The sequence below is a fragment of the Gracilinanus agilis genome, chromosome 3, assembly GCF_016433145.1.
Source record: "Gracilinanus agilis isolate LMUSP501 chromosome 3, AgileGrace, whole genome shotgun sequence".
NCBI classification, from domain to species: Eukaryota; Metazoa; Chordata; class Mammalia; order Didelphimorphia; family Didelphidae; genus Gracilinanus; species Gracilinanus agilis.
Window position 1 is genome coordinate 87,461,228 of NC_058132.1, and position 15,607 is coordinate 87,476,834.

General features: G+C 33.2%; 1 protein-coding gene across 1 annotated transcript; it reads left to right on the top strand.

Annotated features, from left to right (window-relative positions):
• Nucleotides 1–13,620: 13,620 nt before the first annotated feature.
• Nucleotides 13,621–14,571, top strand: LOC123238664 (olfactory receptor 52B4-like). Its single transcript, XM_044665870.1, has one exon. It carries the CDS (start codon nucleotides 13,621–13,623, stop codon nucleotides 14,569–14,571), a length of 951 nt encoding a protein of 316 aa, XP_044521805.1.
• Nucleotides 14,572–15,607: the final 1,036 nt, after the last annotated feature.

Genomic DNA, 15,607 nt, shown 5'->3' on the forward strand with positions numbered 1-15,607 from the left:
TATAAAAACTTGACTTAATTTACCTATGAAGTCGCCATAGTTTCTTGAAGGGATGTTACTCAGCTTACCTAAATCTTTTTTTTCCAATTTTGTGGATACTTTTCATCATATATATTTTATATTCCTACCCCCCCTCACTGAATATTGCTTTCAATGCCAGAGAGATCTTCCTGTATTATGTAGAAGTTTGCATAAAGTCTGGCTTTTAAGTCTTTCTTAAAGGAATTCTATCCATCTCTATATAACAGGTGGTAAGGAGAATATTTCCAGTGAATTGGGGGTATCTGAATGAATTTCCCTTGAAATCTTAATTCAGCTCTCCACATAGGAGAATATTGGACATAAAAAATCCCCAAAATGGAATTTTATAGAAAACTTAAAATTTTAACTTGTGATTTTTTGAATCTAATTTTATATAACTAGAAGTTGTCTAATTGAAAGAATATATAATACAGAGGTCAGATTGATCTCAGAGATGTACTGGGGAAGCTGAATGATTGCAAATAAAGCTTAGGTCCCACCAAAGTCTTCTTCTGGGTACATTCCAAAAGCACGAGATGGCATAATGGACATTTTTTTCCAACAGCGATGAATACAGCTGAAACAGGTAATAAAGAGACCTTAGTGCCTGCCATTAAAGATATCAGTCATGGACAATCAGGGAAATGTCTTTATACTCTTGACTGAAATCTATGTAATGTGTCCTCAATTAAGACTTAGAAGGAAGCCATCCATTTTTCTAGTTCTCTCTTTTGCCAAGTAAACTAATAATTTTTTTCTAAAATTTTTAGATTTTGAGTTTTATTCACATGACTAATAATTTACAAGAGCAAACACCACAACTTTCTACCTCTCCTTCTTATATAGCCATTCCTCTTTGGAATATAAAATCTTTAAGAGCAGGGACTATTTAATTTGCCTGTATTTGTATCCCTCAACTGAAAGCAAGGTTCTGTTCACATAGTACCCATTTAATAAATATTTTGTCTGTCTTGTATTCGTAGCTGCTGATCTGAATTAGTCTACTGTTTTCAATGATGCATTGGGTCTGAGATCTAATGACAATGTCCTTTAAGGCTGTCACAGCCAGATACATTGTCTTGATCCTGTTTACCTCTTTCTCTCCTATTCTCTTTGTTATACTCCCAGACATAAGACTGTATTTTTTTTAAACCCTTGTACTTCGGTGTATTGTCTCATAGGTGGAAGATTGGTAAGGGTGGGCAATGGGGGTCAAGTGACTTGCCCAGGGTCACACAGCTGGGAAGTGGCTGAGGCCGGGTTTGAACCTAGGACCTCCTGTCTCTAGGCCTGACTCTCACTCCACTGAGCTACCCAGCTGCCCCAAGACTGTATTTTCTAAGGGTTTATATTCAAGGGAAAATTAGTGCACAAATCCATACTTTATCAAATAACATAAGAAAATTAGAATCACGATATAAAAACTATTTCCCAGGATGAGTTTGAATAGTACTAATGGTTGTTTAAAAACTTATCTTTACGAAATGAAGCATAGACTACTGAAAAAATGAATTACTTTCAAAGACACAAGTTCCAACATTGGTAGAGTTGTGTAACCACTGGCAAGTTCTTTGTTTTTCCTGTGTCTTAACCCATTCATTTGCTAAATGAGAATAATAAATTGGTGAGAGGAAATGTTTTGGATACACTATAATTGCAATTTAAAAAAGAAATAAGTTCTCTCTCTGAGAAACTGTTTATAATCCCCCCACCCCAACTTAGAGCTTTCTTTCTAATCTTGGCTACAATTGTTTTATTTGTACCAAAACCTTTCAATTCAATGTATTCAACATTATCCTTTTTTAAAAACATTTATTAATATTTATATTTTAGAAAAGTTAACATGGTTACAAGATTTATGCTCTTACTTTCCCCTTCATCCCCCAACACCCCCCATTTCCAGTGGTTTTAACATGTGTCATTAATCAAGACCTATTTCCAAATTGTTGATAGTTGCATTGGTGTGGTACTTTTGATCCCCTATCATGTCCTCATCATCCCATGTATTCAAGCAGTTGATTTTCTTCTGTGTTTCCTCTCCTGCTGTTCTTCCTCTGAATGTGGGTAGCATTCTTTTCCATCAATCCCTCAGAATTGTCCGGGTCATTGCATTGCTGCTAGTACAGAAGTCCATTGCATTTGATTTTACCACAGTATATCAGTCTCTGTGTACAATGTTCTTCTGGCTCTGCTTCTTTCACTCTGCATCAGTTCCTGGAGGTCTTTCCAATTCACATGGAATTCCTCCAGTTTATTATTCCTTTTAGCACAACATTATCCTTTTTACATCACACATATGCTTTCTATCTCCTGCTTTTCAAAAATTCTTCTCCTATCCATAAATCTGACAGTAATGTGTTTCCTATTCTAAGTTGCTTATTAATACCTCTCTTTTTGACCAGGTCATGTATCCATTTTGTTCTTATTTTGGTAAATGGTGTAAGATACTGGTCTATATCTAGTTTCTGCCAAACTTCTTCCATTTTTCCCAACATTTTTTTGCCACCTAGTGAATTCATATTCCAAAAACTTTGATCTTTACTTTTGTCAAATGGGAGGTTACTACAATCTTTTACAACTGTATATTAACTGTCTATTCCACTGATCTATTTTTTTATTTTGTGACCAGAACCAGATAGTTTTGATCATTACTATTTCATAATTTAAATCAAAAAGTGGTATTTCTAAATGTCTCATGTTTTCATTAATTTCTTTAATATTTTCAATTTTTTTCCCAAATGAATTTTGATTTTTTTAAGTTTAATAAAATATTTTTTGGTAAATTAAATGAGATGGCATCAAATAAGGAGAATAGTTTGGGTAGAATTTTCATTTTAGTTATATTTTCTCTGTTCTCTTGGGAACAATGAATATTTGTTCAATTATTTAAATTTGACTTTATTTGCATAAAACATGTTTTATAATTATGTTCATGTAATTTCTGGATTTGTTTTGAAACACGTATTCCTGGGTATTTTATCTATTTCTGGATAATTTAAATGGGTTACCTTTTACCATATATTTTTGCAGATGTTGTTGATGATATATAGAAATGCTGATACTTATATTTATGTTTATTATATATCCTGCTACTTTGTTAAAATTATTGAGAGTTTCAACTAAATTTTAACTGAATCTTAAAGATTTTCTCAATATATCATAATATCTTCTATGAAAAGTGATAGTTTTATAACCTCCTTGACCATTATGATTTCTATAATTTATTTTTCTTTGATTGCTATTGCTAAAATTTCTAATACAATATTAAACAATATTGATTATAATGGCCATCGTTTTTCAGTCAACTTTTTAGGGAAGGCTTCTAATTTATTCCAATTACAAATAATGTTTGCTGAGGATTTTAAGTATAAACTTATTATTCAGTGGAAAAATCAGTTTCTGCCTATGCTTTCCACTGATTTTAATAGGAATGAATTGTTTTTTTTTCAAAAGCTTTTTCTGCATCTATTCATATAATTATGTGATTTTGTTACCTTTTGTTGATATAATCAGTTATGCTGTAATTTCCTTATATGAAGTCTTTCCTGTATGCCTGGTATAAATCCTTTCTGGTATTGTGTGAGGAAAGCTCTCCTCTTCTGTATAACATAGCAGGGCTGTATCTGTGTTAGTCTGTGTAAGTTTGCATCAGTTAGAATGGGCCATGGGACTGTGGCCTATGAGTTTGATCCCTGATATGATTCTGAACTTGAACTTAATTGAAAGGAGAAGTTAAAAAGTCTCAAATGAGGAAGGGTAGACTCTCTATCTCAGGTGACAGGATTGGGGTTGCTGCTGGAGTGGCCAGTCTGAGACCACCCTTGTGGCTAGCTGGAATAGGGTTTTCCTATCTATCTCTATGTCTTTACTTATTCAAGTGATTCTAATAAAACTTTATGAAAAATAGGGAACAGAGTCCTAAATTTATTTCTTAGAGCATAGTGCATAATCTTTTGATGAATTTTTATAATCTCCTGGATAATATTTTAATTAGTTTTTTTGCATTTATATTCATTAATGAAACTGTCCTATAATTTTTTTTTCTGTTTTTGCTCTTCCTAGTTTAGGTATCAGCACCATATTTGTTTCAAAAACAGTTGTTCAAAATATTTTATTTAATATTGGCATTAGGTGATCTAAACTGTTTGGTAAAATTCATTTGTAAATCTCTCTGGTCCTGAGGCATTTTTCATAGGAATTTCCTTTATAACGTAGCCATTTCATTTTTCTAAAGTAGGCTTATTTCGATATTTTATTTCCTCCTCTGTTAGTCTGGGTAATTTATATGCTTGTAAGTATTTTTCCATTTTGAAATATTTTTCCAACTCTTATAGACAGCTTCTGAGATAGAAGTTTCAAAAGTGAAATATATAAAGGGTTCTATTGAACCCCCCAAATGGTCAGAAGATATAAGCAAACAGTTTTAGGATAAAGAAAGCAAAACTATATATAACTGGGGCAGCTGGGTAGCTCAGTGGAGTGAGAGTCAGGCCTAGAGACAGGAGGTCCTAGGTTCAAACCCAGCCTCAGCCACTTCCCAGCTGTGTGACCCTGGGCAAGTCACTTGACCCCCATTGCCCACCCTTACCACTCTTCCACCTATGAGACAATACACCGAAGTACAAGGGTTTAAAAAAAAACTATATATAACTACATGAAAAAATATTTCATGCCAATATTCATTAGATAAATGCAAATCAAAACAACTCTGTGATATCTTGTACCTATCAGATTGGCTAAAAAATTGGAGGTGTTGTACTATATTGTACTATATGTATGTACTATATACTAATTGTTATTGGATCAGTGGACTTATACAACTATTTTGGAGAGCAATCTAGAATTATGCTTCAATAGTTATAAATTTTCTATATCTTTTAACTCAACAATAACATGATTAAGTTTATTTTCTTAGGTGATCAAGGAAAAAGAACAACTTATATGTTCTAACGTTTTTATAGCTGCTTTCTTTGTGGTGGCAAAGGACTGGAAATTGCAAGGATATCTAACTGGGGAAGAACTAAACAAGTTGTGGCACATGATTGTGAAGGGATTCTACTGCTGCAAAGAAATGATGAAGGAGTAATTTGGATAAAAAACATGGAAAGATCTACATGAAATTATGAAGAATGACATGAAAAGAACCAAGAGAACATTGTATAGAGTGGCATAAAATATTGTTTGAATAATGACTTGTGTATGCCTATCTTTAAGGCAAGTACTGATAAATAGAAATACATTAAACATAGTTTTATATTTACACATAACTTTTTTTTAAATTTTTTTTTAAACCTTTAACTTCTGTGTATTGGCTCTTAGGTGGAAGAGTGGTAAGGGTGGGCAATGGGGGTCAAGTGACTTGCCCAGGATCACACAGCTGGGAAGTTTCTGAGGCTGGATTTGAACCTAGGACCTCTTGTCTCTAGGCCTGACTCTCAATCCACTGAGCTACCCAGCTGCCCCTTTACACATAACTTTTTGTCAACTTTCTCTGAGGACAGGGAAGGAATCAAGGAGGGAGTTATTGAGTTTTTAAAATGTATTAATTAAGTAATTTTTTTTAAAAAGAAAGGAATGTGTAAAGTTTAGAAGACCTCAATCCTCATTTATCCTCACTTAAGCTAGAAGATGTTTGTCACTGAGAGCATTTCTTTATTTTTTCTTTATGACTTTTAATGATTATGCCACTTTTATTTGAAGAACACATCCAATTGAATTTTTTACATTTTGCCACTTGGATCTTTGTATTAAGCATATACTTTGATATTTCTAATATTGTACCCATTTTTAAAAAAAATCATAAAAATTTCTGTCATAACCTGAGGGATAAAAAGGCTACTGTCAAATGTTCCATCAGTATTACTGCATAAACTTATCTTGCTGCTAACTCTTCTTCCAAGAAAAAAACAAGATAAAAAAACAGCATTCCCATCATTTTCAAAATACAAGCCTAAACTAGACAAGTTGTGGCATATGATTGTGATGAGATACTACTATGCTAGAAGGAAGGAAAATTTGATTATTTTTTTAAAAATGGAAAGACTTAAATGAAATTATGAAAAAAGCAAAATGAGCAGAACCAAGAGACCATTATATACATCAATTAAAAATATTTTTGAAGAATAATTTGTATATATCCACCTCCAGAGAATGAACTGATAATAGAAACAAGCAAGACATGCTTTTATCTATCTATCTATCTATCTATCTATCTATCTATCTATCTATCTATCTATATATATATATTTGTTAAATGACACTTTCTCTAGCGTGAGAAGGGGAGAGGGAATTTATGAGAATTTTAGTGTAATAACCAAAAAAAATAAACATCTGTTTTCAACCTGGAATGCAGATCACTCCCAAGATTACTCATGCTGTGAGCTGAGTGAAATAACTTGAAGTATCCCATAAGGCATCCCTTAACTCTATTTTATGTAAATGAATAAAAAATAATAAGGTTTGAAAGAGACACAAAGCAGAAAAAACATAGAAATGGCTTGCCAGTGACAAAGAGACAAAAGAGAGACAGAAAGAGAAATACAGGGATAGTAATAGTCAGAAATCTAAATTTATCCTCCCTTTTGGGAGATAACTGAGGTTCTAAAAACACAACCCCTTGGGATTTGTGTAGAGAGAATAAACAACCTTGCTGCTCTTTTCCTCTTTACTTAAGTGTCACCACAGTTATTGAGCACTTTTTGGCTGGTGTAGTCACCATCCAAAGCTGGTAAGGAAACCTCCTGAAACAGGTAATTTAATGAGTCATTTACCTTGAATGGGAGACAGGACATGAGAAAAGGACATGGCAGTGATGGATGAGAGAAGTTTTTCAGAAATCAGTAGCAAGGCAAAATTTATAAGGCTAGATCAGGAAATTGGAGGCATCCAGACTTTTTTCCCATTTGGGTTATATCAGCGTACATTTTAGAGCTGGAAGAGAAAACTAGAGGCCAGTGAGTAGGACCCCTTAATTTTATGATTGAAGAAATTGAAGCTGAGAAAAATAAAATTGGGTTCCCATTGTTGTAAAGCAGGTTAATCAAGAAAGGATTTCAACCCAGTTCTAGTCCTGATTCCAAATCTAGTGCTGTTTGTTTCCAGTGAACACTTTTGTGTTCATAATAAATAAAGGAAACAAGAGACCAAAGCACTGCAGTCTCAAAGAAGAAACTAAATATTTTTTCTTTGAGATCACCATAAAATCTCTGCTTCTCTCTGGAATGCAGTCAGAGAGAAAGGCATCCTTCTTTGCATCTAGTCATGGGAGCTTTCACCATCCAAGGAAAGAGAAATTTTTTTCTTAACATGAGATTTGAAGCTACACACAACTTTCTCCCCCATTATTTTTTTCCAGGACCCCTTTTAAGTGATCATTATGTTTTAGCAATTTTGACTGAAAATCTCCTTTCCTGCCATTTGAGAAGTTATAGGACACAAACTGCATAAAGTCTGTGTATTATACCAGCTCCAGGTGCCTCCCTTAGAAAGTATTTGGCACAGAAAACAGAATGTTCTTTGAAACCTGCTTCTTCTTTATGCCAGTCAGACTTTCTCCAAGTGCCCACCTTTTGAAAAAAAAAGAATATTCTTGGATTTTTCCAGGGTTATTCTCAGATGCATGTACCTAGCATGACCTTATAAGCTCCTAGTTGATAGCTTTTCTGGCTTCATTCTATTATTGTTTTGATCCAGGCAATTAAGAGGCACAATTGAAATTGGAAACAGAAAGATTTGAATTAGAATCCTGCCTCAAACATTTCCTCTGGACCAATCATTTAATCTTTCTGAGCCTCAGAATCTTCATAATTAACGTGGTGATGATAAGAACACATCTCACAGGTAAAGTTTTATGGGTCAAATTATGTTACAAATGTAAAGTGTTTTGAAAGCCTTAAATATAAGTATACAAATGCTAGATTCTGCTACTATTGCCAGATATCTATTTAGTGATTTCCCTTCCATACACTCATATCCAATAATAAACTTACAGATATAAAGTATTTTAAGGTTTAGAAACAACTTTCCTAAAATTGTTTCATTTTATCTTCACTCTGTTGCAGTTATTTTCACTATTTTACACTTGAAGAAAATGAAATGACTCTCCCATGGTCACAGCTAGTAAGTATGTTAGGCTGAATTTGAATTCAAGACTTGCTGATTCTAGGACCCAGTAGTCCATTCACTGCCATCTAACTCTGTCTCTCTGTAGTATTCATAGAAATCTTAAAGATTTACAAAGCATATTCTATATTTTATTCATTTGATCCTTTCAACCACTCTGGGAGATAATACGCTATCTTATATGTGAGGAAACTGAGGCTGGGAGAATTTACTTTTCTCATCTCAGTTCCCACAACTAGTGTGAGATCATATTTAACTCAGGTCTTCCTGATTTCAAGTTTATTGCTCTACACATTGCCCTATCCTGCTGCCTATGTAAAGTCATAAAATATCAGACCTGTAAAGGATCTAAATGATCATCTACTCAAACCTAATTTTTAAAAATTGATGAGAATTTTGTTTAAGTCTGAGCATATGGGGGAAATAAATCCTTCATCCATAAAGGAAAGGGTTAGGATATAATAATAATATTAATAATAATAATAATAATAGCAAAATAATAAATAGCTTTAAGATTTTCAAAGTACTTTATATAGATGGTTTCATTTGATTCTTCCAACAATTCAGTGAAATCTTTTGTGCTTGGATTTGGAAAATGAGTGTCATTGAGGTCAAATGACTTTCCCAGGATTAACGATTGAGGAAAGGAAATAAATGTTTGAGTCTTTCAATCAATCAACACACAATTATTAAATAACATATATCCTGGGTACTATACTAAGTATTAAGGATTAAAGGATAAAAGTATTTTTTCTTCAAGAACAGGCTTAAGATTTATATCCTAACATGGTGCCATCCTAACATATATGTATCATATACATATATGTTTATAACCACACAATCAATTTGTATGTAATATATATTATACATACATATATGTGTCTGGATATGATAAATACAAAATAGGTTTCAGGCAATTATTTTTGGGAAGGCACTAATAGTTGCGGAAACAGGGACCAGAAGATGCTAATTCTGATTTTATAATTCTGTGATCTTAAACAGTTTGTCTAACCGTTCTGTATCTCATTTTCCTCACTAATCAAATGAGATTATACATATAAGTCTGATCCCAGGCCAAAAATTTTGTTTTTAAAATTTTTAAAGGAAACCTTTTTTTTCCTTTAACTTAGAAAAAAAATTGTCCTAGTAATTGAAGTTACACAGAACAAGTCTAGTTTCTCCCCCCACCTAAAAAATCCATTGAATTTATGAAAACACTTCTCTTGTCTCCTGTAAAGTCTGCTGTCCTTAAATCTAAAAATCCTCAGATGTCCAACCAATATATTTAATACAGTATCACCAAACTATCATTCTAGTAGTTTTCCTCTGATCCATCTTTTCAATAGCCGCTATAGACCGGGACATTCAAAATGTAGACAACTAACCCCAGAAACAAAGATACAAATTGTAGATCTAAAACTGGAGAGAGTGGGAGACCTTAACCATCTTTCTTCAAAACACTCAGCCTCTATTAATGGAGCCTCAAAACATAATTTGTCATATTCATCTTCATGGGAGGCAAACAGATGAATGGGAAGATAGCTTTAATTTACATTTAGTCTTATATCATAATGTAAGATTCTGAAATGCTTACCTCTTTGCTATGCACAAAGTAAATTTCGTCATTACTGAGAATGTATTTACATAGAGATTCCTTCTCTGGTCCTCAGGGGTTTACAGGCAAAATAGTGGAGACTGAGTAACGCCATGTAACTGTAATTTTGCACAATGCTAACATACTATTGAAGAAAAATTTCCCAATTTCTCTGTGATGCTTCCATCTTTCAATAGTTAACAAATTAATCAATAACCACTTATTATGTGTGTACTATGTGCTTGATTACGTTCAAAGCTAGAGTTAGAATTAAAATGTGAAAACTGTCTATCTTCAAGGAATTTATCTTTTAATCCTGGAACTATGATGTCTATTAATGAGTATATAAAGGAAACATATCAAAAAGTTATAAGATGTGAAAGCCAAGAACTTTCTCTTCAAGAAACTTGTACTTGACCTCATTATTGAAAGCATCTAGGAATTTCAGGACATAGAAGTTCAAAAGCTTAGCATCCTACAGGCATGGTGTGGGCCAGGGGAGCCTATGTAAAGGCATAGAGATACTATTATTTATATATTTATTATGGCAAGGAGACCAAATGCTTAGTATTTACATGAAGGAATTATTCTTAATTATTCTGAAAAGATACACTAGAGACATGTGGTGAAGAGCGTCATTTTATCCTACAGACATTATGAAGGCAATGAAATTTCCTGAGGAGGGAAGTTCTAAGAATATCATTTTATTAATAGCCTGAAGAATGGACTAGAAAACGAAGAAAATAGATTCAGAGAAACCAGGTGGAGATATAAGTTAGAGTCCTATCAATAAGTAACTAGAAATGGAGTATGGTTAGTTTTGGTGTGTGGATGGAAAATGGAATGGATACAAGTGATGCTGAAAAGCAAAAATCTACAACCTTGGGCAACTGATTAGATCATGTGATGCGAGTGAGTGAAGAATTAAGGAATACTTTTGTGAGCCAAGATGACTGGAAAAAATGGTGACTGCTTTAGGAATAAATGGGGAACTGAGGAGGAGAGATGGGTTCAATGTAATAAAGATGATGAGTTTGAGATGCCTATGAAATTTCCAGGTGGAATTGTTTCAAAGACAGTTAGAGAAATTGGACTGGAAGTACAGGAGAGGAGTGGATAAATTTTAGAATTATTTGCATAAGTATACTAGTTGGGGCAAGAGATATTGATAAGATCCATCATAAAGTAAAACAAAAAAGCAAGGAGAGCATCTAGAAGAGAGCCCAGGCATATGAGGAATGATTTGGATAATAACCTCACAAATTAGATTGAGTAATATCGAGAAGAGAAACATTACAAAACAATGTCACAAAAAACTTGGGAATATTGTCAAAATAGTCAATATTGTTAAAATTTTCAGGGGATGCTTTTTTAACATAAGAATTAAAAATAAAGTAATTAAATTTAACACTAGAAATTATTGTCCCTTTTAGAGAGAGCTATTTTAGTTAAATGTTGATTTTGGACAATTGCTTATGAATAAGAGTTTTAAAGAGGGGAGGTAAAAGAAATCACAGATAGCTTTTTCAAGTATTTTAGCAATGAAAAGGAGGAAAGTGATTTGGGAAAATAGTTTGAGTGGCAGGTAAAATTAAAGGCAAGGAGAGATCTGGATTTATTTTGGAAGGCAGCCAAGAAAGAGCCAGAGGAAAAAGTGTGATTAACAGTTAGAGAAAGGCAGTAACAAAAATAGCACGCTACTTGATGAAATGGGAAGAGATATAATCAAAGATACAAATAGAAGGAATGCTATTTGAAAGGAGATTTACTTCTTTTCACAAGTCTGCAGCCAAAAAGATGATAGGGGATTCTGCTAAGGTTATTTATTGTTCATTTTAAATTTTGAGTTCCAAATTCTTTCCTTTTCTTTCACGCTTCCCAGAAACATCTAGAAAGCAATCAATATGATACTCATTATACATGAGGTCCTGCAAAACAGAGTTTCATATTTTCTGTGTTGCAAAAAATAAGCAAGAAAAATAAAATGAAAAATATGTTTTAATTTATAGTCAGAGTCCATCAATTCTTTTCTAAGAAGTGAATAGCATTTACATTTTTAATTAATTTTTTAATTATGAGCCCACTGGAATTGTGAACCTTTATAGCAATCAGATAGGTAAGTCTTTCACAGTTGATTATTGTTACAATGTTCTTACTCTGAACAACATTCTCCTGGTTCTGCTCACTTCACTTCACATGAATTCATAGGTCTTCCTACATTTTTATTACTCTAATCCCAGTGGTTCCCCAACTTTTTTGGTCTACCACCCCCTTTCCAGAAAAAAAAATATTACTTAATGCCCCTGGAAATTCATTTAAAATAATTTTAATAGCAATTAATAGAAAAGAAAAATGCACCTGTGGCCATCACCTCTATCCTGGATTGCTGCAGCACCCACCAGGGGGTGGTGGTGCCACTTTGGGAATCACTGCTCTATCCCTTTCTTATTTCTAATAGCATCACAATATTGCATAACAAATCTACACTACATCTTATCTAGTCATTCCCCAACTGATAAGTTTCCCCTTGTTTTCTAATTCTTTGCCACCACTAAAGAGCTTTTATTGATATTTTGGTAAATATAAGGTCTTTTCCATTTTCCTCTGATTTCTTCAGAATACAGACCTAGTAATAGTAATGCTGAATCAAAAGGTCTTCGCAGTTGTATCACATTTTGAGTATAATTCCAAATTGTTCTTCAAAATGATTGGACAAGTTCACCACTCCACCAACAATGCATCTGGATACCTATTTTTCCATTTCCCCTCCAACATCTCTTATTTTCTTTTTTATCATGTTAGTCAGTGTGATAGGCATAAAGTGGTGACTCAGAGATTTTCCATTTGTATTTCTCCATTTTTTAGTGAGTTAAGAACATTTAAATATAATTATTAATAACTTTGAGTGCTTCAGAAAACAGCTTCTTCAAATTTTTGACCATTTATCATTTGGGGAATGGCTTTCAGTTTTGTAAATTTTGTTCAGTTCACCATATATATTTAAAAAATGAGGCTTTTATCAGAGAAACTTCCTGAGAAAGTTTTACTTCCTCATTTTCTTTTAATGTTGGCTGCATTCTTTTGTACAACATCTTTTAATTTAATGTAATCAGAATAATTAACTTTACCTCTTAGGATCCTCTCTTTATCTTGTGTGGTGATGAACTTTTCCCTTATCCATCTGATAGTTAACTCTTTTTCCCCTTTACACTGATTTTCTCATGATATCAGTTTTTATCCACAAATCATATACCTATTTTGACTTTATCTTGAAATATAATATGATTGTTGGTCTAGGCCTTATTTCTACCAAAATTTTTTTCCAGTAGTTTTTGTCAAACACTTAGGTTTTACCCTGAAATTTGAATTTCTAGGTTCCTCAAACATTAGATTACTACAGTAATTTACTCTTGTATATCTTGTACTTGGTCTATTTCACTGGTCATGAAGCCTCAATTCTTATTCAAGTCTATATTGCTAAGATTAAAGTATAAAACTGAACATGAGAGAAATCATCAATATCATTACATAGCATATAAAGATGAATTGATACAGCATATAAATCCATGAATAAATATAATCTATACTGAGAAAAGATTTGTTTAATTTGAATAATTATATGAGACTTTAATGTTCCTCTCTCAGAGGAAAACAAACCTAATAGAAATATAAAGAAAAGGGAAGCAATAGAACATTACAAATTTAAAGTATTTATATCTGAAAAAATTACAGTTTCTTTTGAGTGTCAATATTATTGAATGATATGATTACAAAGTAGAACATGTGTCTGGTTAATGAAAGAAGGATAAATATGTGTAAAAAATCAGAAATATTAGACTCACTCTTTAATTTGAGATATTACTATCTTGACAGGATGACCTGCCATGAACATGGCCTTCGCTAACATTACTGTTATAAGCCACACGTATTTCTACCTTCTGGGCATTCCTGGCCTGGAGGATCAGCACATCTGGATCTCAATCCCTTTTTTTGCCTTCTATATTATTGCACTCCTTGGTAACAGCCTTCTCATTTTCATTGTTGTCACAGATCACAGCCTTCATGAACCCATGTATATTTTCTTATGCATGTTGGCTGTAGCTGACATTGGGCTTTCCACCACTGCAATTCCCAAAGCCTTGGCTATTTTTTGGTTTAATTCAGGAGGTATAACCCTAGATGGGTGTATTACTCAGTTATTCTTCATCCATGGCATCTTCATTGTTGAATCAGGAATTCTTCTGGCAATGGCATTTGACCGCTACATTGCAATTTGTTACCCACTGAGATACACAACAATCCTTAACTCCTCAGTGATTATAAAACTTGGTATTACTTCCTATATGAGAGGTGCTGTTACCATATTTCCCATAACATTCCTTGTAAAGAGGTTAACTTTCTGCAAAAATAACCTTCTCCCACACACATATTGTGAAAACATTGGTTTGGCCAAGTATGCTTGTGAAAGCATTCGAGTGAACATCTGGTATGGCATATTTGTCATTTTGATAACTGTGGTACTAGACATTTTTCTCATTGTGGCATCCTACTCTGTGATTCTCCGTGCCATTTTTCGCATGCCCTCTCAGGATGCTCGTCAGAAAGCACTCCAGACCTGTGGCTCCCACATCTGTGTCATCTTACTCTTCTACATCCCAGGAATCTTCACATTTTTGGTCCAAAGATTTGGCAAACAGATCCCACCTCATATCCATATCTTAATTGCTAATGTCTGCATGTTGGCTCCTCCCTTTATGAACCCCATCATATATGGGATCAAGACCAAACAGATAAAGAACAGTATATATAATTTGTTTTTTCAGAGGCAAAAATGAACTTGGTAGTGACAGCTGAGTGGACCTTTTCTTGAAGGCTTTAACCAGGAAAGACAATGGTTTTGGACAAAAGGAGTATAGAAGAGGCCATATATGAAAATGGAGAAAATGTTGGGTCATAATTGTTGATACATATATGAGATTTAGAGTCTGGTGAGCTAGGTATGAATTTTGCCTCTTCTTTTGTGTATACATGGGGACATGTGTCTTAACTTCTTTGTATTTCAGTATCTTCATGAGTTATCAGTCAAATGTGACCACCACCTCATTGAATCCTTTTATCATGAATCCCCTCAAATGCCATCTTCCACATGTATCCCGTCCTCTGATGCACCCAGTAATGCTACTCAACTGACTTTTATTTTAAGTATTTAAATCAATCTATATTTATTCTCATTTTGTTCCTTCTCTATATGTATTTATGGATTTTTTTTTGGTTTCCCTTTGGAATGTAAGGTCCTTGAGAGGAGAGATTGTTTTTTTTCCTAATTGTCTTCCCAGAGGATAATATCTGCCTCCTAATGGATACTTGTTGATTGTTTACTTCCTTGGTGGAACCAAGGTCTGTTCTAGTCATAAATTCTTTCATCTTTCTAGTTTTCCCAGAGTTATCATAGTGCATGAACTAGGAAGAAACTTGCAGAAGGAAAAAGAGGAAGTAATATGAGGCACTAGCACTGCTATATTCTATTCATGTGACCTTAGGCCATCCACTTCATTTCTCATATTCTTAAATTCCTAATATGTACAAGAAAGGGTTTAAAATATATGATCTTTTTAGATCATCTACTAAAGAAAGCGATGATGTTTTAAAGAAATTTTGATGGAAAGTATTCTAAGCATAATAAAAAATACTTATTTTATACATAAAAATAAGTCTCTCATATGTATCTTTAAATATATAACTTTAAACTTTATAAATATAATGATGGATTATTTATAGTACATTATAAATATTATATTGTCTATATTTTCTTTGTATGTATGTGTGTATATATGTGCATACACATATAGTTGTGCATATATGATTCTACAT